Source organism: Hypomesus transpacificus, chromosome 11 (assembly GCF_021917145.1).
Source record: "Hypomesus transpacificus isolate Combined female chromosome 11, fHypTra1, whole genome shotgun sequence".
Classification (NCBI taxonomy): domain Eukaryota; kingdom Metazoa; phylum Chordata; class Actinopteri; order Osmeriformes; family Osmeridae; genus Hypomesus; species Hypomesus transpacificus.
Window position 1 is genome coordinate 15,680,777 of NC_061070.1, and position 25,673 is coordinate 15,706,449.

Consider the following 25,673-nt stretch of genomic DNA (forward strand, 5'->3'; position numbering starts at 1 on the left):
AGTATGGTTTTCCAAGATAGACTAGGCCTGTAGCAAATTTAAAGTTTCATTTTAGCGCAAGAGCCCCTTTTCCTCACGGTGAACAGACTTGTTTAATTTAGGATCAATCTGTTTGGTCAATAGGGGGTGAAGAAAGCCAAGTCAGTGGTTGGAATAAATAGTAAGGACAGTTACCGTAACACTATTGACATACCCACTGATTCAGATTATGTGGCTCACCCTTAACATTGCAATTCTGACAATGCTGCAATATTCTATAATGTATCTCAACTTAACAGCTGGCCACATTTGTATAATAACAGCAATAAAAGGATGGAGGAAGCAGGAGTGTTTAACAGATAACAGATGGTTGTCAAACTTTCCTTGCCAGGCAAGATTGTTAACTTGATGAAAGCAGCATGGAATTCTCTACATATTTGAGATCAAATTGAGCTGTGTGTTTTATAGCCGTACATAGAAAGGATTTTTTGAGAGTGTATGTGGCAGAATGAAACTGTCAATTATGTGAATTGAAGGTAATTCTGAGTTGTTAGGTGGAATTCAGTATTATGAGCCTACATTTTTTCAAAGAAAATAATACGTGTTGTCAATAAGTCCACTCATAGGTCATGACTTGACATCAACCGCAAGAAGTTCATTGTCAAAAGAAGCAAGACTAAATCATTCCAATATATCTGTACCTGTACAACTTGCAATAAACTACTATTTAAATTTATCAATGTGGTATGAATAATCTTTAAACAGAAATTCAATTTTAGATTTCCGCTGAAGATTCTCTGTTTATGTGGTAATTATCTGTTTACGTGGTATTCTCAAAAGAGAAAAATGAAAAACAACTTGAAGAAATGCAATTTTAGTTGAGTTATGTAGACTTACGTTTTAACGCATCACAAGTTTGCTTTTACATTCATGAAGTTTGTCCCTTCGCCTTTTCTGTACGCTGCTGTGGATGCTCAGACTTATAATACAATGAACCATCTGCTTGGTGATGAACGTAGATTACAAATAAATTGATGATTTGTAGATCTGTGAATTTTTGCCTGTGCTGCGCATTGAGCTCATCTGGGGGAAATTCCTACTCCAGAGTTGAAAATGGCGATGGACGGGTTGTCCACGTCTCAATCCGGACTTTCGTATGCTGGGGATTTTTACCCTAGAAAATTTGGTCCCAAACCGGACGTGGTACCGTCCGGTATTACGGAGAGGAAAGTTGGCCCACTCGATAAACCTGACATGGTTGCGGTGGACGTCATTAACATCCAGGATTCAGGTTTGTTGACAGCGTCCAGCCACTATAGCTAACTAGGTAGCTTGTGATGTCTCGGCTGCTACCACAGGAGGTTAGTTAGCTAGCCTAGCTACTTAGTAACATTAGGCTATTAGCTAAACTAGTACTAACGTTATATCACTGAAAACGTTTGACGTTTTATAATTTCCAGTGATATAACTTCATTACTGCTACTCATTTCACCATGCACTACTAGCAAGCTTGCTAGCACGACTGCTTGCTATAAACGAGCCACCACACCAGCCATTATAACATGGCTGACTTGCTAGCTAGCAAGCTTGATGGACTATTTAACTGACTCAGTCCCTTTTAAATAAGGTTGGAATAGTAGGCGTTTGGTGAGAATGGTGCTTTTCGCCTTTTCTACTCAGCCAAATTCGCAAAGATTTGTAACTAACTGTGGCTTGTAAAAGCAATGCAGTGGCCTTTTCAAAACGACTTGATTTGTCTTTGGCAGATATTCCATTGCACAGGAAAAAGCAAGAACATGACACCTATGTTTTGGTAAGTTCTTGAACATGGAAGTACGCTCGCATATTATTTCCAACATAGACATAGGTAATACACTAAATATTACACCCCATTTCCTGGCACGTGAACGTACCTCAGCATCACTTACTTTACAGTAAAAAGCCACTAGATGGTGCTGTTGGATAATGTCATTATCCTCTGCCATCAACATCCTTGCACAGTAGTAAATGGAGGACGCTGCATTAATTTTGCAGTACAATCTTATGTTTTATTAACAATGTTGTTTTTGGTCTACCAAAGGGTACTATTCACCCTTTCCGGAAGACTCACAGATCCTTGTTTGGTAAACTCTTGCAAGAATTCCGCTTGGTGACTTCAGAAAGAAGGGTGAGTTTGTGTGCACTTGCAACCTTAAAGACAGCATTATTCCTTGTAAACATGTGTATTGTATTGTATAATCTTAAATGCTGACTTTGTTATCACATTGGGATTAAGACGTTTACACATCACATGTAGTTTAGTAGCTAGACACTTCATGCCAATCTCTCTTGAGTCAAGTCCATTACTTGATTCCTTTGATAATAGGCTTGTCCAAGAGCTAGGGGACATCCTATACCTTCAGACATGCCGTGTAGAGTAATCCATCTGCTGGCAACACGTTCCACGCCTCGCACATCACCTTGCACCGTCCAACACGTCCAACAGTCCTGCCATTACAAACACGGGGGATGGAATCATTTAGCGTCAGGTGGCTGAGCGGTGAGGGAATCGGGCAAGTAATCAGAAGGTTGTCAGTTCGATTCCCGCCTGTGCCAAATGACGTTGTGTCCTTGGGCAAGGCACTTCACCCTTCTTGCCTCGGGGGGAATGTCCCTGTACTGTTTATTGCTCTAGACAAGAGCGTCTGCTAAATGATTAAATGTAAATGTATCGTAGAGACATCAGAAGCCTACTTTAAAAAGCAAACCTTTTTAGATTATAGCTTGCCCACTTGTCTTTGTGTACTTTATGGCAAAGTGTCCCTAGCTGCTGAATAGGATGTCCTGTGTCCACAGTGATGCCATGACGACAGCGAGACACAGTTGTACTGTGGAGTGAGTGTATACAGGGTTCAATCCCATCTTTAGGAATTATCTGGATGGTATCCATCTGCCGGTTGTTGCCTGTTGTGTGCCCTGCCCTGGTCTGCCTGCCGGGCTGCCTCACGTACTAGCCTGGACCCACATAGGAGCCACTGGGAGGGCTGGCTTGTTTGACCTCTGACCTCTGGGATAAGCCGCTTTGGACCAAAAGTGTTCCATCTGCTGGTGGACAGAGCCCTGGTTGGCGAGCAAGAGGGTGAAGAGATGGAGAGAGATGTCACTGGGAAGACCAGGGAGAGAGTATAGAGATGGAGGGAGATATCACTGGGAAGACCAGGGAGAGAGTATAGAGATGGAGACAGATGTCACCGGAAAGACCAGGGAGAGAGTATAGAGATGGAGAGAGATGTCACTGGGAAGACCAGGGAGAGAGTATAGAGGTGGAGAGAGATGTCACTGGGAAGACCAGGGAGAGGGCTCGAGAAAGACAGTAGACTGTGGAGAGTGAAGGGAGGAAAAGGTTGGAGTTGGTAGAAAGAAGAAAGGGTTAGTTCATGTGAAGGGGAGACTGTTGGATAGAGAGGATATGCATGACCCACCTATGATGTGGGGGGGGGGGGGGGGGCACAGACTGAGGATATAGCCGAGTCATCGCTGGACCCTGGTCGATGACGCAAAGCAGTCACAAGGCTTGACGTTAACAGTATCCTGAGGATTCCCACAAGTGCCACTGTGAGTGCCACACAGGGTGAGGTGCATCAGGGCGTTCAGGGCCGTGTCATCCCAATGTCAGCTGCACAAAAATCCTCGCGTTGTCAGCTGAAGCCTCAGGAATAAGAATCAAGCTGGGTTTGTACCCGCAATGCTGTCATCCACCACAGGGTGGCAGTGCATCACCTACCCTCCCACCTCTCCTCTCCCGCAGGGGCCAGTGTGTCCATGTTTGTTTGTGTGTGTGTCGGGAGAGGGGGACGTGTTGGCCAGCGCGCTGTCGTTCTGTTTGCACACACACACAGGGCGCAGTGCACAGCAGAGCCCTGTGGCAGTAACGTCCCCTACCACACACACTCACTTCAGCTCCCATCTCTGTCCTTGGTCGTGGCTGTCACAAGACGCCCCAGACCTGTCATAACACTGAGCACCACAGTAATTGTAGATTTCACAGCACTCCAAGGATGGCCTGTGACTGGTACAGAAAGTGACAGGCCCGCAGTTAGGACACTAACGCTTTTTTAGGAGAAGCCCATCCAATGTTTCTGTTGTGGTAGCAGATGTACCCAAGTATTCAGACTGCCCGGAGTTGGGAAATCTCAAGTTATTATCAGGGTTTCTAACTGTATTTGTTTGTTTGTTGTAGTCTTGGCGGATCCTGCTGTTTGGGGTCCTAAATGTGTTGTGTACCGGCTGCCTTCTGATGTGGTGCAGCTCTACAAACAGTATGGGTAAGTTGTGCACATGGTACACATATACTACAATTGTACACATCAGAGTAGTATATTTCCATACCACACTCTCAACTATTCTACAGACCTTCAGCAGAATAGTGCACCTCTGCTCCATTAAATACAAAACTACTTGATGAAATCTTTGTGAGAGGTTGATTAGAAAGGCATGAAATGTCTTTTCTTTTCCTCGCAAAGTTTTCCCAGTAGGAAAGTTCCAGTTTACATTGAAGTAGTAGTTGCCATTATACTGATTATTCTCAAGAATATCCTCGCGTCTGTTGTTTGTTATGTTGGTTATGGATGGCTGCCTGTTTAGGAAGAAGGGAACACAAACAAAAATGGCTGATACGCCACACACACACACACACACTCGTGCGCACACAGCTGGACAACTGTTGTGTTTGTCCTTTTAAGGAATATCATGACATTGTATTTTGATCAGGAGTCAGCTGACAGCTCAGTCTGTCTTTCGGCAGTTTGTGTATGTGTGCCCGGCCGTATTATTTCAGCAATCATCACAACAAGCTTGGTGTGAAATCCCATTATGATGACTTAATCCTTTTGAGAAGCCATGAAGCAAACACGCGGGCAACTCTAGCCTCCTTGAGTTTGACCCCTTTCACCCCGCGCCCCACCCGTGTTGGGTGTCAGAGAAACGGCAGAGGCAGGAAACAGAGGACGCGCAGATATTGAGCGTCCAAACGCAAGGCAACACCGACGTCGATATCCCCCCCCCCAGATGCGTGGCAGTCGTAGGCTCAGGCCCCAGTGCCACATCCCCAGACTCGGCCACAGACAGACATGGCAGTATATATCCCTCCAAGACAGGACGCCACGTTGGTAAACTGGCTCGGTGGTGTTTGTCCACACGGCTGTGGCGCTGTGCTAATATTGAAGATCCGTGGAGAGCAACATTGGGGGATGGAGAGAGGCTGGCCTTTCCCTCCCTGGAACTTCAATCTGTCGATTCCATGGATACATTTTTTGAATCCACTCGCACGATCCAACAGCTGATCTCAAGTTACTGTGCAGATGCGTTTAATTATTTTTAGGTAAAGCACAAAGGTAACATCTGCAATGATACGGCTACCTAGTGGCAACGATTGACATCTGCCTGTTTTGCTACATCTGTGTGTGTGTGTGTGCTTGCATTCACGTGAAAGCTTTTCTGTGTATTCTTTGTTTTGTGGCGGGGGCGGAGGGGCATGGGTGATGCGTTTGTGTGTGTGCAAGAGATTTATTTGGATGTAAAGGAAGTGGTATGTGTGTGCACATTTGTGGGCAGGGGGCCAGTTATTGTAGTGAGCTTGTGAGGCAGAAGGGCAAATTAGATCTCTTCCACATCTCTGGGTGTTTTCCAGTCATTGCGTAAAGACCTTAATACAGTGCTGCACGTTTGTCTTCCGGTTCATTAGGCCCGGGGCCCTCAACGCACACTCAAACCCCTACCCTTTTCTCCAGAGTCCAGATCCCTTCGCGTTCTCCTCCCCCCTCTCTTTTCAAACCTCATCCTCTTCTCTGCTCATTAGGCCTTTCTTTCCTCGTGTTCCCTCCCCTCCCTCCCTCCCTCCCTCCCTCCCTCCCTCCCTCCCTCCCTCCCTCCCTCCCTCCCTCCCTCCCTCCCTCCCTCCCTCCCTCCCTCCCTCCCTCCATCCTTATAATAAACCATTCTAAGATTTTCACACAGCACCAACATTTACAGCCAGGGCTCTATTGTAGGTGGTCTTGGACCAGGAGAGAATGGTGTTCATGAAGTTTGAACTGAGTATGTCCGCAGGGCAGGGCTCCAGACTTCTGACAGTGCCAGCATTTTTTTTGTACTCGCGCATGTGCGACCTACAAATTTGGTTGTGCACAATGTCAGCACACGTTAGCAACGACGCATATCTTCGACGTTCTAGTGAGACAGCGATATCAGCGAGCCCTCAGTATTAGTACCGTAGCAGAAGTCTAGAAAAGTTGAGGCTACTTTTCGCTAGGTACCTATAAACCTAGCTAAAAGTCTTGGAAAGTTTAGGCTATTTTTCGCTAGGTACCTACGAACATGTCTTCATCTGCGACTGCCAGACAAGTGGGTTCCCCCTCGTTCTTTTGGTGAGCAGCCTCACGAGCCCTTATACCCGGCGTCATGGAGCCGAGCAGCTAAATACTTAAGTAATTGAACTAATTGAATACTTAAGTAGCACTAGCGTTGCTACTGTATCCCTGCCTGTGTTTGCGCTATTGCTCAGCAAGTATCGTGTCGTGGACCGGTGAAGGAGGACAAGCACATCATACATTTAAGTCATGTAGTTAGGACTTGCATGTACAGTACGTAATATCACATTAAATAATGTATTTAAACTCAAGGTTATGTGGTGCTTTGCTGTAAACAGTACAAAAAAAAAAAAAAAACGGACCCATCTGCAATTGACGGAAGCACACCCCACAATTTCCCTAGAGTACCTACCCTCTCTAGTTACATTAAGAATTGCCTTGCAGGTTGATTTAAGGTGTGCCCCTAAATGTTTTGCTTGTGCTCCTAAAATTTTCAATCCTGGACTACTGTGCTCCTAGTAAAAAAAATTAAAAAAAAAAGTTATTGTGGAGCCCTGCCTCAGGGCTAGTTAGACACGATGACATAAAGATTCACTCGCAGAACTGTGAGCCCAGACTAATCGGAGCACAATTTACTCATTTGTCTCTGGCAACAGTTGTCATGCTGAGTAAATTGAAGACTGGTAAGATACATGTGTTTGAGTGTGGGTTACTAGTAAGAGATATGTATATGTTTGTGAGTGCGTCTAAATGTGTCCCAGTTAAAGTGTTTGTTTACTGTGAGCACCAACTGCCACTAACTAAAACAAATAAATGTTTTATGTCACAGTAGATGGTTCCCTTTGACTGCCTCCTTTGTGTTCCAAACCTGCATCCTAGCGGAGGGTTGGTTCCACCCCACCCCCCAGCCTAGAACAATGTGGAAACCGAGTCAGTTGAGGGAAGTCGCCCCGCCACTGACCCGCAAAGTTCGAGTACGGAGTCGAGCGCGATTTTAACCAGTAGAGGAACTCCCACACTACTCACTTTGATCTCATTGTCATAGTGCTTTTCCAATCCAGCAACGCTTTAGGGAGCATGGCTTAGGGCCCTGCATGGCCCCCCTCTGTTCTGACTGTGAGGTCTGTTTACTCTGACTCACTTAGATTCCTCTCTTCAAGCATTTGCCGCTCATTGAGAACATGACCTTAACATGAAAATGACAAGGAGCTCATTTGTGTGTGTGTGTGTGTCCGTGTGCGTGCGCGTGCCTTGCGTAAAGGTAACCGATCCTAAAGAGCCGCTTCTCCAGACTAAAATGGATGATGCCCGAGGACGCTGTTTGGTGTTGTCAGCTTGTCCAGATCAAATTCTGCCACCGAAACACTAGACAGGGTTTCAGAGGCGCGCTGGAGAGAAATGGCCAGGCTTTCACTAGATTTGCACATTCTTCTTTTGTCAACACTTCTTTTAGCAGGATCGATCTCCATGTCCGCTTTGTGAGTGGAGGTCACAACAGACCAACACTCGCTAATTCGGGCCGAGTAATTGTTCAGTTGGCGTTGGCAGTCCCCTTCACTTTTTGTACATTATGCTCTTTGTTAAGCAGAGGAAATCATACGTGTGGATGTCTTGTAGTTTGTCAACCCTCGTTGTTTCAGCTGTCAGCCTCTCGGAGTCTGTAACTGCACGTCTCATAGTCTGTTTGTTTACCAGACGGTAGTTGAGCCCAATCCAGGATTAGGTGACACAGGGTTATGTATCATATCGGCTTGTTGACTTAAACTAAGCTTTATATTCTGTTGTATTTCTTGGAACGTGGTGGGTTTGCATACTAGTTGTTTTTCTGGTGTTCCTAGAAGAAGGTTTGGCCTATGGAACTGACTTTGATGCACATGGACAATCTCCACTTTAGGTTTCTGAAAGCTATTAGTCAATTCAATGTTGTCCGTGCTCATTTCTTTAATGGACGCAGTTGCAGCTAGCTGTTTGTTGGTGTTGTGTTTGTGCGGTGTGCGTGTGCGCAGGCGGGCGTGCGTGCGCGTAGCAGCAGCAGCCGGCGGCGGCGGCCTCTCTCTCCTCCACACTAGTCACAGAGACACTGTGTTCCCTCCTCACTGCCGATCTACAGCTGGGGGCAGCCATGCGAAAGGAGGTCAAGTGCCCGTTCTGCAGGCTTACAAACACCCCTCTTCCTCTGCCTCCTCCCCCCACCTTCCATCCTTCCTCCTGAACGGAGGGGGTTTACCCTGTCTGACCACCCCAGAGTCTGTGCAGGGCTCAGGAGACGCAGTGTGGGGAACCTGCTATGGCTCGCTCCACACACGCCTTCCCCTCGATAGTGTGCGAAAGAGGGGAGCGAGTGATGAGAGATGGTGAGTTAGAGAGAGCAGGTTGGTTCTGGTCTCCTATCGTCTTATTGGTCTCATCGTGACCTGTCCCAGGAACGATCAAGGGGTTCGTTTTCAAATCCAAATTCGAACCAAGAAACCATAATCCCAAATGGAACTTTTCGTTGTTCAGGCATGTCTTTTATTAAACCGGGTCCGTTTCTATATTTGTTTATCAGGATGTGTGTGTTGTCACTCGGTTTGTGAGTGTTGAGACACACTGGGTGTGTACCCCCGGCCTCTGGGGCTCGGCTGTGTTGGAACCCAGCTGGTGAGGCTTCACCGGGCCCGCTGGGACCGGAGGATGCAGGGAGGAGGAGGAGGAGGAGGAGAGGGAATAGGCTCATCTACTCAGATGTCTGCTCCAGCCCCAGCCTCGCGCCAGACTTTTTGTCTCTGTTTACTCCCAGAACAGCCACCACATCTGCCTGCAGCTCAATATGGCCCTGGCTGCCCTTATGTAGTGTTATGTTATGTTATTGTTTGACAATAAAGGACATTGGTATTTTTTTGGTTTAGCGGGGAAACTCTTGACTATATAGGCCACACGAAGCACTTAAGATCTCGTAGAGATTTAACTTAGATTTAGAATTGTTATGTTTGTGTTGTCTGTAGCTCCTTCACATCAAGGTATTTTGTGTTTTATCTTCACCAGAGTTGAGAGTAGTCAGTATTGGCTTGTGGGATTGACCAGGAGGTCTGTAGGGAAACAAGGTTATTAAGCTCAGGCTGAAACTGGGTCAGAGCTGTTTGTCGGGGGCCAAGATAGGACAAACTAGTTTGGGGTGGCGGGGTGACTTTGTGTGTGTGTGTGTGTGTGTGTTTGCATGCGTTCTCCCTGGATCTCCTCTGGGGCCTGTCCAACTCCTCCTATTCATTTCTGACAAAGTACTCGACGTCTCCGGTTCCCGGCCTCCATCTGTGGCCTGGTGTTCCACTTTTCCACCACTCCTGTTTATTATTATGAGCACCCTCTCTCACCTCCCCCTGAACCCCCCCCGCCTCCCCCTCCCTGCTTGCCCTCACCTATCCCCCTGCCCCACCTCCCAGCCCTCCCATCTTCTCTCCCTTATCTTCCCCACTATCAACCTCAAGGCCACTCCCTCAACCTCCATACCCCCCTCCCCCTTGCCCCCTCAACCTTTAGCTTCCACCCCCAAGCCCTCACCACTCTTTGTTGCCACACCCAGACCACTGTGTCGAGCCTCATCCATCAGGATCCAGTGTGGTCTGTCACCACTGCCACAGAAGGAACAAACGAAAGCTACACCTCTGGCTGAAAATAAATCCTCACCCTTTTTACCTTGTCTTTCTTTGAAGCAAATATCAAGGCACTCTGAATGCCTGAGAGTGGATGGTCAGGTTCAAGGGTGCTTAGGAGATGTTCTATGTGTGATGACAGGGAGGGCTGCTTGAGGACGCACTGTATCTACATGGTTGTCAGTAAGGACCTCAGGCACTGATGTTGCTGATACTGAGTTCAGTGTGACCCCAGTGTGGGGTTCCATTCAGCCTGGGTCGCTCCACACAGTGACACACATGGTATTGACTTGGATGGTATGCCACCTAATCGTGTGTGTGTGTGTTTTTGCTTTGTGTACACATGCACACCTCATAGTTGTGTTGTATATTTTGTGTGTACGAGCAGCCCCTCCCCAGGGCCCCAGAGCAGCCCCTTCCAGGGCCCCCAGAGCAGCCCCTCCCAGGGCCCCAGAGCAGCCCTTTCCAGGCTCTTCCTGCACCCGGCTCGCATTTCCCCCGCCAGGTGTTTCTGGACCCCCAGTCAATAAAGCTTTTAGTTTACATATGGAGCGATCGTTTGTTGTTTTAATGTGCCGCGTCGACAGACACCCGAGCCCCCCCGGTCGATGCTTGTTTCTCCCAGCAATGACACGCAGCACGGCTGCAGCTCGCAAGTCAGCCCCCTCGGAGACGGACCGAAGCCAGCGAGCGGGCGTTGCTTTCCGTCTTTTCGTGATTTAATACTTCATTTTGTGTGTATGTGACTCAATACTGCAGTGTGTGCTTGTGATTTAATACCTCATTGTGTGTGTTGTCTGTGTGTGTACTTGTATAGGCCTAGCCTGTGTGTGTGTTTACTTGTGTGTGTGCCAACCAACCACAGCAGTTCTGTTGAGGGCACTGCCTGCTTGGTGAAAGGTGATCCACACCCTTGTTCCCCAGGCTCCTGAACTTCTGCTTACCTCTTCTAATAACCAGGCAGCACTTAATGCCACTAATGGGCTTTATTCCCTTGGTGAGAGCATGTGCGAATGTCTGTGTGTATCTGAACTAATTAGTGTGTATTTGAACAAAATATGAGTGTGTTTTTGAGCGATTGTGCATTTGAATGTGTGTGTGTGTGTGAGGGAGGGAGGGCCCACGAAGGTGGGTTGGAGGAACAACCAATCAGATGTGTTTGGGCTGCTGTCTTGCAGACGGCATTAAATATTCAGTACCCGGGTTGTATTCCTTCACTTCCCTTCATCCCTCGCTTCTCTCCATCGATTAGGTCTGCAAACATACACAAGCGACCTTAATCTTCTGTCAGTGTGCTACAAGTATTGGGTTCAGAGCCCTCTGGGAAGCAGAGCTGCTCTGTCTGGTTGGTTCTGACTAACATGCAGCTTGTCTGGACTGATGGCAGACCTCTGCTCTCTGAGTGTCAGTGTGTTCATCTGAAGAACAGGAAGTGGAGTCATCGTCGTGGTAACTTAATCCGAAGCGTATGAATATGAAAAGCGAAAACGTTGTTATCCGTACACAGGGCTTAGTTAATCAGGTCATTCTGTTAATCGTTCCGCTGAGAGAAGCAGAGGCTTTGGAGATGTAGTGTGTGAGACCCCCGGACCTTACTCTAGAAGGATGTTCACATGAGCCCAGCTACAGTCATTCTACACACAAAAGCTGAAGAGAGCGTTGAACCAAACTGCATGTGATGAAACGTGATGAAACCCCATATATAGATATATAGATATGTCTATATATAGGGTTATATATCTATATATAGGGTTATATATCTATATATAGGGTTATATATCTATTTCTCCCCACAGTTGGGAGTTCCCGTCCAGAGACACTGTGTTCCTTTTGAGTCGGCAGCATTGAACCGTCATGTCCGTCCGTCCCCTCTGAGCTGTCCAATCCCCTCGGCTAATTCAGCTGGCCTCGCAGGATTACATCACAGTAGTTTGGCCAACACGGTCCCGGCAAGTGTGGAAACAAAATGTTCCTCTCCATACAAATCTCCCCTAATCTGACTTCCATCATATCCATCTTACATAAAGCCGGTTCAGAGGGCCAGCCGATCCCACTGATTGAGTCTTCCTTTCTTCTTCCTCTCTCTGGTCTGCTCGTCAGCGCCCCCTGGGGTTGTGGGGGAGTAGGACATGAGGCAGTGCTGGGTTTAGGGGCGTATGTGTGACACAATGCATTGGGATGACTTTCTACAAAAGGAATAAACTCCTGTGTTTTGTTTGTATTTCCGAACAAACAAACTAAGGGTGATTGTGTGTCTGTCCATTTCAGTTTTAATGGAGGCCCATTTGACAGATTCCCTTTCTTTCATTCCAGCCTTAACTGCATACACATATCTCACCATCTTTGACCTGTTCAGGTGAGTACATTTCCAATCCTGATACTACTGTTGATGTGTAGAAGGAGTACAATTGTATTGAAACCTTATCCTGTGTGTGTGTGTGTGTGTGTGCGCGTGCAGAGTACAGTATCAGTTGTGACTAACTTATCAGACTTCTTTTACCTCACCATCACCCCCCAACTCTCCCCTTCCAAACCCCATCCCTTCATCCACCACCCCTCTGCGCCCCCCCCCCCCTCCATCTCTCCCTGAAACCACCAGTCTGATCACATGTTTGACCAGCTCCTGGGTGAGCATGAAGAAGCCCAGCCAGCTGTATTCGTTTGGGTGAGTACAGCAACCTCAGCAGTGAATTGACAGTATACAGCAGCATCGTTATGTTACACACAGAGACATAAATGTACCAGTGGCAGTGAGCATAACGGTAAAGTAAGTAGGACTCCATCTCCTTAACGGTAGAGGCTGCAGTAGCAAAGGGATCTGCTTGTGAAATAGTTTAGGCGCTTATGTAAAGTTATTATAGGAGACGGGGCTTGGCTCCGATGCCATTATAGGTTTCTTTCCTGGGATTGACATGTGGTCGACATGTGGTCGAACTGTGGCCCTGATTTAAGTACTACACGCGCACACACACACTCAGTTTAACGCTGAGGTCAACATACACACTGGCATCTGCTATACAATCCTACCCTACAATATTTGTTTATTTGATGAACCTCCCCTGTCACCAACACACCAACACACAGACAACCGTTATTGTCCCACAGCCAGTGTGTATTGATGGCATCGTTGTCTGGTTGAGGCTATGGGGGCCTCTGTGTTTTCGCCAGACCTTTGACCTTGGGGTGTGAAGTAGTGGTGATTGTACGGAAAGCTGCTTTTCAGCTCCACTTGGCCTTAATGTGCTCACTGGACTAGCACAATGGGTTAGCCACAGCACAGATTATCTCCAGTGCAACTGGAGCTAGCCCGATCCCCCCCCCCCCCCCTCCTCCAACCACCATTCCCGGCTCCACCTCAGACCCCACCTCAGACCCCCGTGTCTGGCACACCCCTGCCCAAACCGCCCGCTTTTCCAACTTTTTGTTCTAAGGTCCAGTCCCCTTATTCAAAGTGTTACGGACACGTTCGATGGTCGCCTGACCAATAGAAACCTGTCCTCGAAAAAAAATGAGCAGTAGTCACATGATAAACTGCTGAGAGGATGAGTTACGTTTTTCCTGTGTCGGCAAAATATTTGCAGTGCACCAAATTAAAGATTTGTAATGCACCAATTTGTCATCGGCATCTGAGGATTACCTAGTACAATCAACGTCTTTTAGATTGTAATACTTTAAGTGGATGGGAGGCATTGTTAAGCCTCCGTGTGGGCGTGGGTGAGTGCGCGTCTGTCGTGGATGAATAGGTGTGTGTGTGTGTGTGTACCGACCGACCGGGGCCAGCCAGGCTAGTCCATGGCCCAGCTTGGTGGTGGGTGGTGCTGCTAAACACCATGAAACCTTTTGACCACAGGGTGTGAGAAAACCAAATTGAAAAGGATGAAGCTGCCTGTTGGCCAAACAGACCTCCTGGTTCCAACAACAGAGCCATTCAGCCCGCGGCGGCACCAGGACGGAGGGGCGGGGGGTTCACAGGCAGTTGGGGGGGCGGGGGGGGGGGGGGGGGGGGTCGTGGGTAAAGAGGGTCGAATGAGACTGCAACCTCATGGCGCTTCAGCCTCATCAACTGAGGACAGCCCAGAGATGCCCAACACAGTATAAATGAATGTATAGCACTGCTACAGCCCTGATGTGGCCTCTTGGGTGTGTGAAGTAAACATGGAGTAGGTTTCCAAAGAAGGGCAGCCGGGGATGAATACTGTATACTTTGTTTCGGTGTCAGTTGGAGCTTGCTCTCTTGTTAACTCTGGCAAACCATGGGACGTTATACTAACCTTTTTATTTGATATTCTCAAAATTCCTTTACTTAGGTGGTCACTTAGACTTCTCCAAACCTGCTGACACCTTTTCCTGCCGCAGTATTTGTTTGACCAATATGACATGTTTATAGGATCTCTTTGTTTTGAGGTCCAACACTATTTGACTTCCAGATGAATGAGATCATGGAGTGTGTAGGCGCCTGGAGCCAGTTTCTCTGACATCTGTCTTTTCCAGATGATAATGGATCTTGCTGTGTTGTGTATGGCATAGGCCTGCAGGACCACAAATCTGAAATGTCCCTAATTAGCAGTTTGAGTAGCATCTGTTTGTTTGTGTACATGTTTGTAGGTGTTGACTCCTATGCCCTGTGTGTGTGTGTGTAGATTTGAGCGTTTGGAGGTAGTGGCAGTGTTTGCCTCAACTGTGCTGGTGCAGCTGGGAGCTCTATTCATCCTGAAGGAGAGGTAGGTACTGTTTTCTGCTGGAAACACAATCGCACACACACACGCATCGCACACACACACACACACACACACACGTGTGTTAATCTGCAGTGCCTACCTCTGCTATCCTGAACCCACACTCTGCTCCCATGCTGGCTGGAGACACATCGAGCAGGGTTGAATCAACGGTCATTCTCAAAGAGGGGAGGGGGGAGAGGAGGTGGAGTGACGACAACAGTGTCTCTCTAACACACAAATGAGCCCTGTGGTGTGTGTGTGTGTAGTGTTTCTGTGGGCGGCATGCACACGGTAGTGTTTGTCCAATGTATGCTGAGTACAGTCACCAAGCTCAGTGTGTGTGTGTGTTTTCTCCCTGAGGTCTTCAACAAAAGCTAAAATGAGAAAGAAAGGGGAGGAGATGAGCTAAGAAAAAGGAGAATCTTAAAGGAGAGGAATTACGTGAAATGCCGTCGGTATATATTTAATCTTAGCCTACTGCATGTTGGGTGTTGTACCCTGCAGTGGTGCTATGCCCCACCTTTCTCATGAAGCGGTTTGTCCAAAGGTTAGTGCTTTTGACTGTAAGCTCAATCAGCTAATCGAGTTCAAGGTTATAATAGTGTGTTTTCACACACACAACACCGTCCTGCCAGCCAGTCTTATGCAGCACCCAAAACCCTGACCAGCCCGTGACTGTTTAAGCAGGGTTAGGCCACTAAGGAGCTAATGAGGGAAGTGAAGAATGGGCTTTAGTGGTCTATGAGCTCATGAGTCTTGAATGTTTGCATGTGTTGTGACTGTACATACAGTTCATCGTTGGCTTGTTATCCCCCCCCCCCCCCCCCCCCCCCCCCAACACACTCTTTCTTTCAAACTCATCATCACTGGGCTAGAATGCGCTGGAAAGGGTTAGGCTGACGGCACTGTGTTGTCATACGTCCCGCCCTAGAGACTCGTTCAGCGACACCTCGCTTCCTACAGCGGAGAGAGGAGAGCTGTTGGCGCACGGCGCGGCGTCGGCACACATACATCTTTCAGCTTGTTCATCTCGTAAATGAGATGTTTCACCTCGTCGTTTTGCGATATTTGTCAAATGTATCGCAACAACGTCCTCACATGGGGTGTCAGTGCTCTCTGTTTCCCCCCAACACTCACTTCCTGTTGACTTTGTTGTGTTTGTTTTATCGACAATGTGTCCTCTTGTTTTTGTGGTGTCCCAGTGTGGAGCGCTTTGTGGAGCAGCCGGAGGTGCACACGTAAGTATTCCCCCATCCCGTCTGCCTCCCTACACACACACACACACACACAGACACCTCCAAGCTCCAGGGACGAACCACACATCAGCCCAAACATCTGGGTTTGTTTTGGGGCCAGACACACACACAGACCAACTCTATTGTCTACCCCCCCTCCCTCTAAACTCCACCTAACTGGATTGTCAGCTAATCACGTCCCCGTCCCCCCCCACACACACACACACTTTGCTCTCAATCATAAAACTCAGATTAGTCCATTTTTTAATACCAAAACATTACTGGCCTAAACCTGTGAACTGTGACAAGATTACACCGTGAACCCTGCCAGGACATCACAATTGAATGTTTAGGATCTAGACTGTCCAGGCGCAGATTATCTTCCGCTCTGCCGTGTGGCAGGTGTCTGAGATGCCACAAGATCCCAGGTACTACAACACATCTGGATCCAGGCTGAGAACATCCACTCATACCCAATCACTGGAGGAGCTTGCCCTGGGCTTTAGAAACCTCCACTGATTGTTTAGACGGGTATTAATATCATTTCGTAAAAAAAACAAATGCTGGATTTTCTGGAGGTTTTTATTTGGTTGTTGACGTGTTGTTGAAGCTGCCAGTGTGTTTGTACAGCAGCCTTTTTTTAGAGAAAAGAAAAACATTTCACACCGAAAGAATTAGCAAATGGTCATTTCTTAAAGATATTATACAGGAATGGTGTATGTAGTATGGGCATGCGGGTTACACTTGTGTGCAGTATTTGCTTTAACCATCTCTCTCTCTCTGTCTAGTGGCCGACTGTTGGTGGGCACTTTTGTGGCTCTGTTCTTCAACCTGCTGACTCTGCTGTCAGTCAGGAACAAGCCCTTTGTCTACGTCTCTGAAGGTACTACAGTCTCACAACAACTGGGTCCGCAGCGCAATGTGTTCCTCGAGTCAAATATAGACTCAAGGCTAACGCACAGGGGTCTGGGTTCGAATCCGGCTCAGGCCATTTCCTGTATGGCTTCCGCCTATTTTCTCCCTGCATTCCTGTCTCTCCAACTGTCCTACCAATAATTAAAGCAGAAAACATATATACAGTATATATATATATATATATATATATATACACACTGTAAATATGTTTGTTTATATATATATATATATATATATAAAAAAGACAGATATAAAATAAGGTCTTGACGTTGCTCAGCTCTGAGACTCTGCCAATATGCAATGCCTTTCATGGCCAACAGGCGGACGTTTTTTCCGGTATACGTTATGTTGATAAAACACTTTTTCTAGAAAGTTCCAGTAATCTGTGAGTGCTGCAGAAAGGGATCCTGTGGCTCTAAAACCTAACTGACACAGTTCTGCTCTCGGGATGGGGGCAATCCAGAGCCCAGACTCATTAACTCACTAAACCTCCTGCTGCCTCTAATGAAAGATGACACACACACATACACACACACACAGACCTTACAGCAAGTGTGAACAAACTCCCCGCAGGCTGCCCCAAGTCTTTAGTCTCCTTGTTGTGCAACTGAAAGTAATGATCAGATACGGCACGAGGAACATCTCATATATTCGGATCCATTTCTGATCCGTCTTTGTATAGCTGGTGAGCAGAGGAGGAGGATGCAGAGCAAGGAGAGATTAGCCGTCCTTTAAGAGCTCGTCTCAGGCCTTTTCTGTTTGTTTGTGTTGGCCGTTTGTTTGTGTGTGTTTTTTTACCGCACGTTAACCATGTTTTCAGCACCCTAAGGGCATGTTTGTAGAATTTCTCCCAATGTGTCCCTACTGGACTGCAGCCACCACTGCCCTTCGCATTAAACCCTGCGGTCTTATTGGATAGCCTGCCCGACCTCTGACCTGTGACGAAGAGATTCCCCTGCGCTTTACTGTCTGATGTCATTAAGGACTTAGTGGAGTTTGAACGTAAGATTAGGAATTTTCTGCTTGTGTTCTTTCCACCCATGCCCTCAGAGGGGCTTAGTCTGCCAAAGGAGGCCTGGTCTCCTCAAGATGGGATCATTGACTTACCCTGTCTGTCTGAACATCTCAACAATCTGTGACAGACAGAGATACAGAGGGGGGCTCTCATTGGCTCAGGCAGCACCCTCGAGCTCTGTCACTTCCTTCCTGTGTGGGTGTGTCTGGGGATGTGAAGAACCCCTGCTGGCCCTCTGCTCTTATTTCCTCAAACTTGGATGAGTCTTGACATCCTTTAACATTTGAGTACCAGACTTTACTAGGTAAGCCATTCCCCCCCCCCCCTTCCCCCCCCCCCCCCCCCCCCCCACACAAACACGAATTCACATGAGCAGTCAGTGCATATAGGGTCCAAATAGAGTTTTGCAACCCAAGTTTCACATGGTACAGTTGCCCCCGGAGATGAGCCAGACAGGGAGATCATGAAACAAGGCCTACTGCTCTAATGTTCTCCTCAAACAGTCTCTCTGACCCCCAAAACAACTCTGTCTGGGGGGCGCCCACAAGGAGGAAGGAGGACAAAGAGAGGTTGACCTTGAGACTTTGAAAGAAATCGCTGCCATATAAAGTCAACTTCACAGTACATTTTCCTGGTGCATACTGTTCATGTGGATGTTGCTCCTTTCTCTCCTTCCCTCCCCCTCTTCCTCCCTGGACCCTCTGTGAACAGCTGCCAGCAGCAGTTGGCTCCAGGAGCATGTTGCTGACCTGAGTCGAAGGTAAGATTCTGTTTCACAGAGTCATCCAGCTGTATCGATCCTCTGCCCTCAGCCCCTGAGGTGGACAGCGTGTGTGTGTGTGTGCGTGCGTGCGTGGGTGTGTGTGCGCGCCTGTGCGTGAGTGTGCCTATAGCTGTTAGGAGTGGCCCTTGTCGCAACCAAAGGGATGGGGTAATTGATTTGGGCTTAGAACGAGCGTAAATGAATATGGGAAAACATGGCTGTTTTAGATTCCCAGATAGTACAGTGCCCCCCCCCCCTCAGGCAGGCCCTGGGTTTGGAGGTCAGAGGTTAAAGCTCATCCTCTTTCTGTTATCTGGTCTCACCTCCAGCATAAGAGCTCTGTGTTGCCCTTGCCCTCAGGTTAAGACCACCTAATGGGTCTTTGGTGGATAAAGGACCAGGTTGGGGGGTCAGGCACACCCTGCCTCTTGACCCCCTTTCCCCAGGAAACCCTAAGTGGGCTTGTGTGATTAATCCCCATGTAAGCGCATACATACTCACACACCTCGCCTTTCTAATACATCTTCAGAATGATGAATAGGCTAACTGGTATGGTGTGAATAATAGATGTTTGAGGGGTTTAGTTTCAGCCAGAAGGGCTGAGATCATCTTCCAGCTTCTACTTCATCCCCTGCAGGTCTAGACCCTGGTAACTCCGAAAGAGGAACCTCACAAAGGAAGTTAGGCCTCTATCCCAGACTTATTTTTCTTGGCCGCCAGCAGACAAGTGTAGTGTCACGTGTGCTGGTTGTGATCCTTACCCTTATGCATCGTAAAACGACAATCATCAAGTAAAATGTCATTGTAAGTATTTAAAATGTGAATGTAAGGGATGTTTCGTATTGCCTTGTGTGTGCAGGTTATCTAAGGCTATGACACTTCAAATTCTGTGAGGGAGTAAAGCCGTGATTGGTCAGGAGCCACAGTGAACACAATGTCCTAGGTCTCTCCCTGCTCGCTCTCTCTCTCTCTCTGCTCCCTCGTTCTAATTATATCATAGATGTACTGAGAGGCCGGCCCCATGTCCTCACCTGGGTTTGTAACCCTGGGGTTTCTCCTGGCCCACACTGCTGTTGAGGAAACTCAGCCAGGCTGCTTGCAGACAGCCATTGGGTCAAATGTTTATTTGTTTCGCCGTAATCCTGCATATTCTGTCCCCAACAGTCTGGGATTAAACACTAGCTGGATTGATGCGCGCACACACAAACACCGTTTGAAATCTACGCAAATACACATTTTCTCTGTCTGCCTCTCTCACTACATATTACACACACACACACACACACTCACTAAATCACACCATTGTGTCCGTCCTCAAATTATATCAATGCACCAGAGAGATTATGAGCTTATCGGGATTTGAAATCCTGTTTCCCCCTCCTCCCTCCAACTCCAAATGTGTCTTTCTGCTAGTCCTGGGTTAGGGTTAGAGTGATGAGAGAGTTCCTGCTTGTTTGGGTTGATAGTGTTGTTTCTTCTATTATATACAGAATGTCTGCTGTGTACCCTCCTCTGTTAAACCTTAACCTGGGATATAGGATATGCTATAGGATATAAGATATATGCTATAGGATATAGGCTTGCCGTGTCGATCCTGATTGAATTGCACATTCAGTCTGTCAGAGATGAATAGGCTAGCGATGATGGTGTTAGCATATTGTCTCTGGTCATCCCAGTCACAATTTGCAATTCTTCTCTAGTAAAGATTATTTTATTTTTTTGTCTCTCTAAGAAGCGACATCTATGAGTGTTTCACATCACTGTGAGGAGAGGGTTCTAAAAATGGAATGTTGTTTTAGTAAACTGCTGATATACAAACAGGCTCCAGAACATTCTTAGGAGAACGGGGAAAAAGACGGACACAGAACAGCTGTCATAACAGTTCATTTTAAGAACGTGTTGTCTAATGAGTTGTCTTGTGTGTGTGTGTGTGTGTGTGTGTGTGTGTGTGTGTGTGTGTGTGTGTGTGTGTGTGTGTGTGTATATGTGTGTATTCTCAGCCTGTGTGGGGTCATCCCAGGTCTAAGCAGTATCCTCTTGCCTCGTATGAACCCGTTTGTCCTGATCAATGTGGCAGGAGCCCTGTCCCTCTGCATCACCTACATGCTCATCGAGATGAAGTACGTTTGGCTAACACGCACACACACACACAAATGTCAACATATACACACTCACATACATCATTTATCATTGATGACTTCATTATCACCTGCCCTCTGTTCTTAAAAGAAACAATGTGACAAATAAACTGTACTGTCATTAAGAGAGGGTTTGTAATGCAAGGACTACGTCTAACCGTTCTGACTGTGGTCGTGTCTCTCTATGTTACCATAGTAACTACAATGCCGTTGACACGGCGTCAGCGGTGGCCATCGCCCTCATGACCTTTGGCACCATGTACCCCATGAGTGTCTACAGTGGGAAGGTTTTGCTGCAGGTGAGGCATCAACCATGATAACCCTTCTATATCTCAGCTTCCATTCATTCAATAGACAGGATAGAGACCTACTGTTTTGTTTGTGTCTATGTATGTATATGTGTTTTCATAGATGTATTGAATGTATATCTTCTTCTAATCTTTTCTTTTGGATGTGTTTTTCTGTGATCTGTTTCTTCTCCTTCTAGACCACACCCTCCCATGTCATTGGTCAGCTGGACAAACTTCTTAGAGAAGTATGTTGAGATCATTTAAGTCTACATTAAGCCTTTTTTTTATCGTGTTGTTATGTACTTTTCAATGTTCTGGATGTGCTAAATGGAGAGCTTCCCAGGTAGATATGAAACGTGTATGTATAAAATATATACCATGATTCCAGGTATGGAAGTTGGAAGTTAACTCTGTGCTTGTTTGGGTTGTGTCAGGTGTCCACCCTGGATGGGGTTCTGGAGGTCAGGAACGAGCACTTCTGGACCGTGGGGTTTGGCTCACTGGTACGCCTCAACTGTCACTCAAACACCCAGTGCAGTATTCACGCTGCACTGACACCCACAGTGTAACAAAGACCAGACAGCAGAGAACGTTTGTCTATGAAATTTGTTCTTCTGTCATCAGACAGTATATCTGAAGCTTCCACACAGGGCTGTAGCTTAGTAGAGTGTCCTAAGTTTAAATGTTAAGTTTAAGTGAGTGCCATTTGTAACAAGTACAGGTACTTTCTTGTTTCTAAATTCTTTGGTCCGGCTCCCGTGGCGGTTCTCTGGCGGCCTATCTAAACTAGTGTGTCACCGGTTACATCATTTTTTACTGGCTCACCCAGTCACATTGTCATTGTAGAAGCTTCAATGATGCTGCTACCTAGTATAGTCGGCACCCCCACGCCCTGCGTCACGCTCTGTTTGTCCCCGCTACCCCCACCCCCACTCTTCAAATGAGATGTCAGGAAAACAAAGAGGGTACCATTTACACTCGGAATCTACTGGCTGCTTCCTCGTAGACAATCTGGCCGGATTTGCTCACTCAAATGAGAAGAGGGACAAACAGCTCATGCGTTTCAATCTCTCCCCTCCCATTGGTTGAATTTGAGGCTTTATCCTCAAAACTTCCGAGACGTTGCTGCCTGCGACTTTGGATGTGAACGCTATTCCTTTGAGCAGCTGGCAGTTCGCACACGCAACATTTTGGATTCACTCCTGCTATGTTTCATTTGTGATATGTTTTCAAGCAGACATCGGAAGAGACTTTGAACATAATATGTGTTATTCATTGTATGTAAACCGAGATGCCTGTCAGATTTGGCCGTTCCTCCGTGCTCCCCCTAGCCAGTGCAGTTCCCCTGTTCTGCCTCTAGGTGGAGTAATGCCATATAGTATGACTCCCACAGAGCAGATGGAGATGTCAAGTTCACACCTGATGTACTCACAGGGGGATGTGGTAAGGGGGGCTAGAGAGATTATCTGTACATTATAGAACATGTTTAAGTATAACGTTTAGGGACGTGAATTTCACAATTTAGCACAATTATTTCCCATTGAAATTACATTAATTGAGCTTTTCGTATATAAATATATTGGCTGTCACCATGGAGGGCTAGCTATATCAGTTGTCATGTGGGGATCAAGGCTTGTGTTTCTGTCTGAGCTCCTCTTAGTGCAGCGTGGTAATTCCTGTGTAGATTTGAGGTTCATCTGTTGTGGTGGTGGATGTCACACAGTTGTGGCTGTTGACACACACTCCCTCAGATCGCCTGGGTTTAGGGCAGCAGAGAGGAGAGAGGAGAGAGAGAGGGAGAGAGAGAGGGAGAGAGAGGGAGGGAGGGAGGGAGGGAGAGAGAGAGAGGGAGAGAGGGAGAGAGAGGGAGGGAGGGAGAGAGGGAGAGAGAGGGAGGGAGAGGGAGAAAGAGAGATAGACAGACAGGAGAGCGTGTGAGAAAAACTTTGAGAGAATGGGGGAGAGAGAGAGACGGAAAGAGAATCGGAGAGAGAATCAGAGATAGAATCAGAGAGAGAGAGCGAGACGGTGAGAGAATGTGGATAGAGGAAGGGAGAATGGGTGGGAGAGAGACTTGGGTGGGGGAGAGAGACATGGAAACGGAGAGTGGCAGGGAAACAAAAGAGGGGGGTGCTCAAAAAAGGAAGAGAGACGGAACAGACTGAAAGATGAACTTGAATGACAATTCAATGCCCTGCAACTTCCCTCCTTTTTTCTGTGTGTTTTGGCAGGCCGGCTCGGTTCACGTCCGAATCCGCCGCGATGCCAACGAGCAGATGGTGCTGGCCCACGTGACCAACCGCCTTCTCCCCCTGGTCTCCACGCTGACGGTTCAAATCTTTAAGGATGACTGGATTCGCCCCTCCCTGGTGGCCGGGCCTCTCCCCACCACCTTGGCACTGGGCCCCTCTGAGTACGGGGGCCCCGCCGGCTACGCCCCTCCTCACCCCTCCTCCACCAGGCCCCAGGATGAATTGGACCCCCTGACCTCCACTCCATCGAAACTCAGCAGTCCCCCCCCTGAGTTCTCCTTCGACACCCCTGGCAGGCACGTGCAGCCTGTGGTGCTCCTCGGTGCACAGCAGCACCTTAGGCCTGGGTACAACCTGGGCCTCAATTACGGAGCCTCCCCCTACACCAGCATGCTTAACCCTGGCCTGACCCGACCGGGTGGGGGGCTGGCCCTGGGTGTAGGGACTGGGATGGGCCTTGGGATGGGGATGGGAACAGGGATGCCTTCATCGCAGAGTTTCAGAACTGCCTTAGGTTCAGCACCACACAGCTATGGAACCAACCCCAACCTGCTCCCCTCACAGTACAGCCAATACAAACCCTGATGATAATAAATACATACGGCACTGGGGACTCAGGGTGAGCTTAAAAAGGAATATATTATCGTATTTATTTTAATGGGACCATTCTAGACGTCCATTCCTAACTTTGATGGATTTTCTATCTTTGTATATTTTTGGTACTGTTCATTGAAAGGCTGACATGTTGGCAATGTCCAGTAGGCTGTATACCATTGAAATGTTGCTGTTTGATGATCGTGTATGATATGTATGGCTCTGATATTCTAAACGTCTGTTTTCAACCAATACTAATTAATTTCAGTTGATGTGTGCTCATGGACTGGAAAGCCCTAGACTCACTGTTCTTCTCTTGGTCAACGGTTACCACAGGCAGCACAGTCCTGCCGATTACTGCTATTTGACCAGCATCAAAACTATAATAATGAAGCAAACAACCATGTTTTATGGATACTACTGATTTTTAAGCATTAAAGGGTTAAAATCATCATGCACATTTATTTAATTGTCCTTAAGACAATGTTACCAGTTGTACCCTTCATCCAGGCTGTGTATTGGCGCCCTGCAAAAACTGACATTATCGATACACAAATAACATAAATCAATCAATCACTCGCCTAGACATGACCTGTATTCTAAAGTTGTTTGGCTCACCAGCTGTGGGCTTTTGAAAACACGAATGCTATTAAAAGAAGGCAACGGCATTTGAAGTGTTTTCCACTGTATGTGCACTTCGATGGCATTTATAAACCCTAACTTTGTTTAATTAGCGCCAAGCCTATTAGTCCAGTTTTTACTGTCAAATCATCAACACCAAAATGTATTATCCTCACGATAGTTATTTATTAAATAATGGTAGCCTATACCAATGGTCCATTCTAAACGTGTTAATGGTTACGTGGTAGGCTACAGGTTTATATATTGTTTAGATTTTTTAGCCTTTAGTGCCGTTTATAGCCTGATAATCGACAGAGGTCCAATTATCTGGTTTCAATCTCACAGTAGGCGTACTGCAATATTGTGCGTTGTCTCCCTAATTTATTTTGAACATGCACCCCATTTTCTACCACTACTTTAAGCTAAATCTGGCTCAGGATAGGCATTATTAGACCAAGGAACAAGTTGGTTTGTAGACCCCGGTTTAAAGAAAATATCACAATTGCGCCTCAAATGACATTCCAAATGGCGATAGCTGGTGTGTTTTATGTTAATTCATTTATCCTTTAGCCTATTTAAAGAGGATACCATTGTTTTCGAGGTAGAAGCAACCCGTTTTTCTTCTGACACCCAGCAATTGATTTGCCCCTGTGGACATTGGTTTTGGCAGTAACTTTGCAACCATAGTGACCAGGATGTCCAATGTAGGTCCCTACAGCATTGTTTGCGTTGCCGAAGTACGAAGACACTACAGGCCAAGTGTCGAGGCTGAACTCGCCCTGGTAAGAAGTATATGGCCTATTTAACAATTTCTGCTGGTATTGACACATTTTGCCTTTAACGTATATATGTAAGCTAATTTATTGCTGGCTTTTCTCATCATTGTTATTTAACTGCCCTTCATCAACAATTTGAGGCTGTTGTAATGGCAAACCAATTAAAGGTTATCCTAAACGCACAGCGATTTTAATTCACATTTGGTCTCGGCGAACTATTTTCTGATCGCGTTGAAGGTTATTCAAAGTTTATTTTGTAAACATTTTAATAGAGTTCTGTGTAAAGCATATTTTTAAATACAATGGTTCAGGATATCATGAGGGTTTTGAGGAATACTGTTCCGATTTCCGGTAGGCCTACCCAAAAGCCAATTTGTCTAAACCCATATTCGTTTAGGACTAGG

The 25,673-nt window shown here is 46.9% G+C and overlaps 1 protein-coding gene across 1 annotated transcript; it reads left to right on the forward strand.

The window, feature by feature from the left end:
- The first annotated feature begins 1,063 nt into the window (after positions 1-1,063).
- slc30a6 (solute carrier family 30 member 6) lies at positions 1,064-24,154 on the forward strand. Its single transcript, XM_047029838.1, has 15 exons — positions 1,064-1,270; positions 1,746-1,792; positions 2,060-2,146; positions 4,199-4,283; positions 12,266-12,308; positions 12,552-12,617; positions 14,593-14,673; positions 15,873-15,908; positions 16,694-16,788; positions 18,547-18,595; positions 20,599-20,718; positions 20,933-21,035; positions 21,224-21,271; positions 21,461-21,529; positions 23,258-24,154. The coding sequence occupies exons 1-15, from the start codon at positions 1,093-1,095 to the stop codon at positions 23,861-23,863; spliced, it is 1,713 nt and encodes a 570-aa protein (XP_046885794.1). The 5' UTR covers positions 1,064-1,092; the 3' UTR covers positions 23,864-24,154.
- Positions 24,155-25,673: the final 1,519 nt, after the last annotated feature.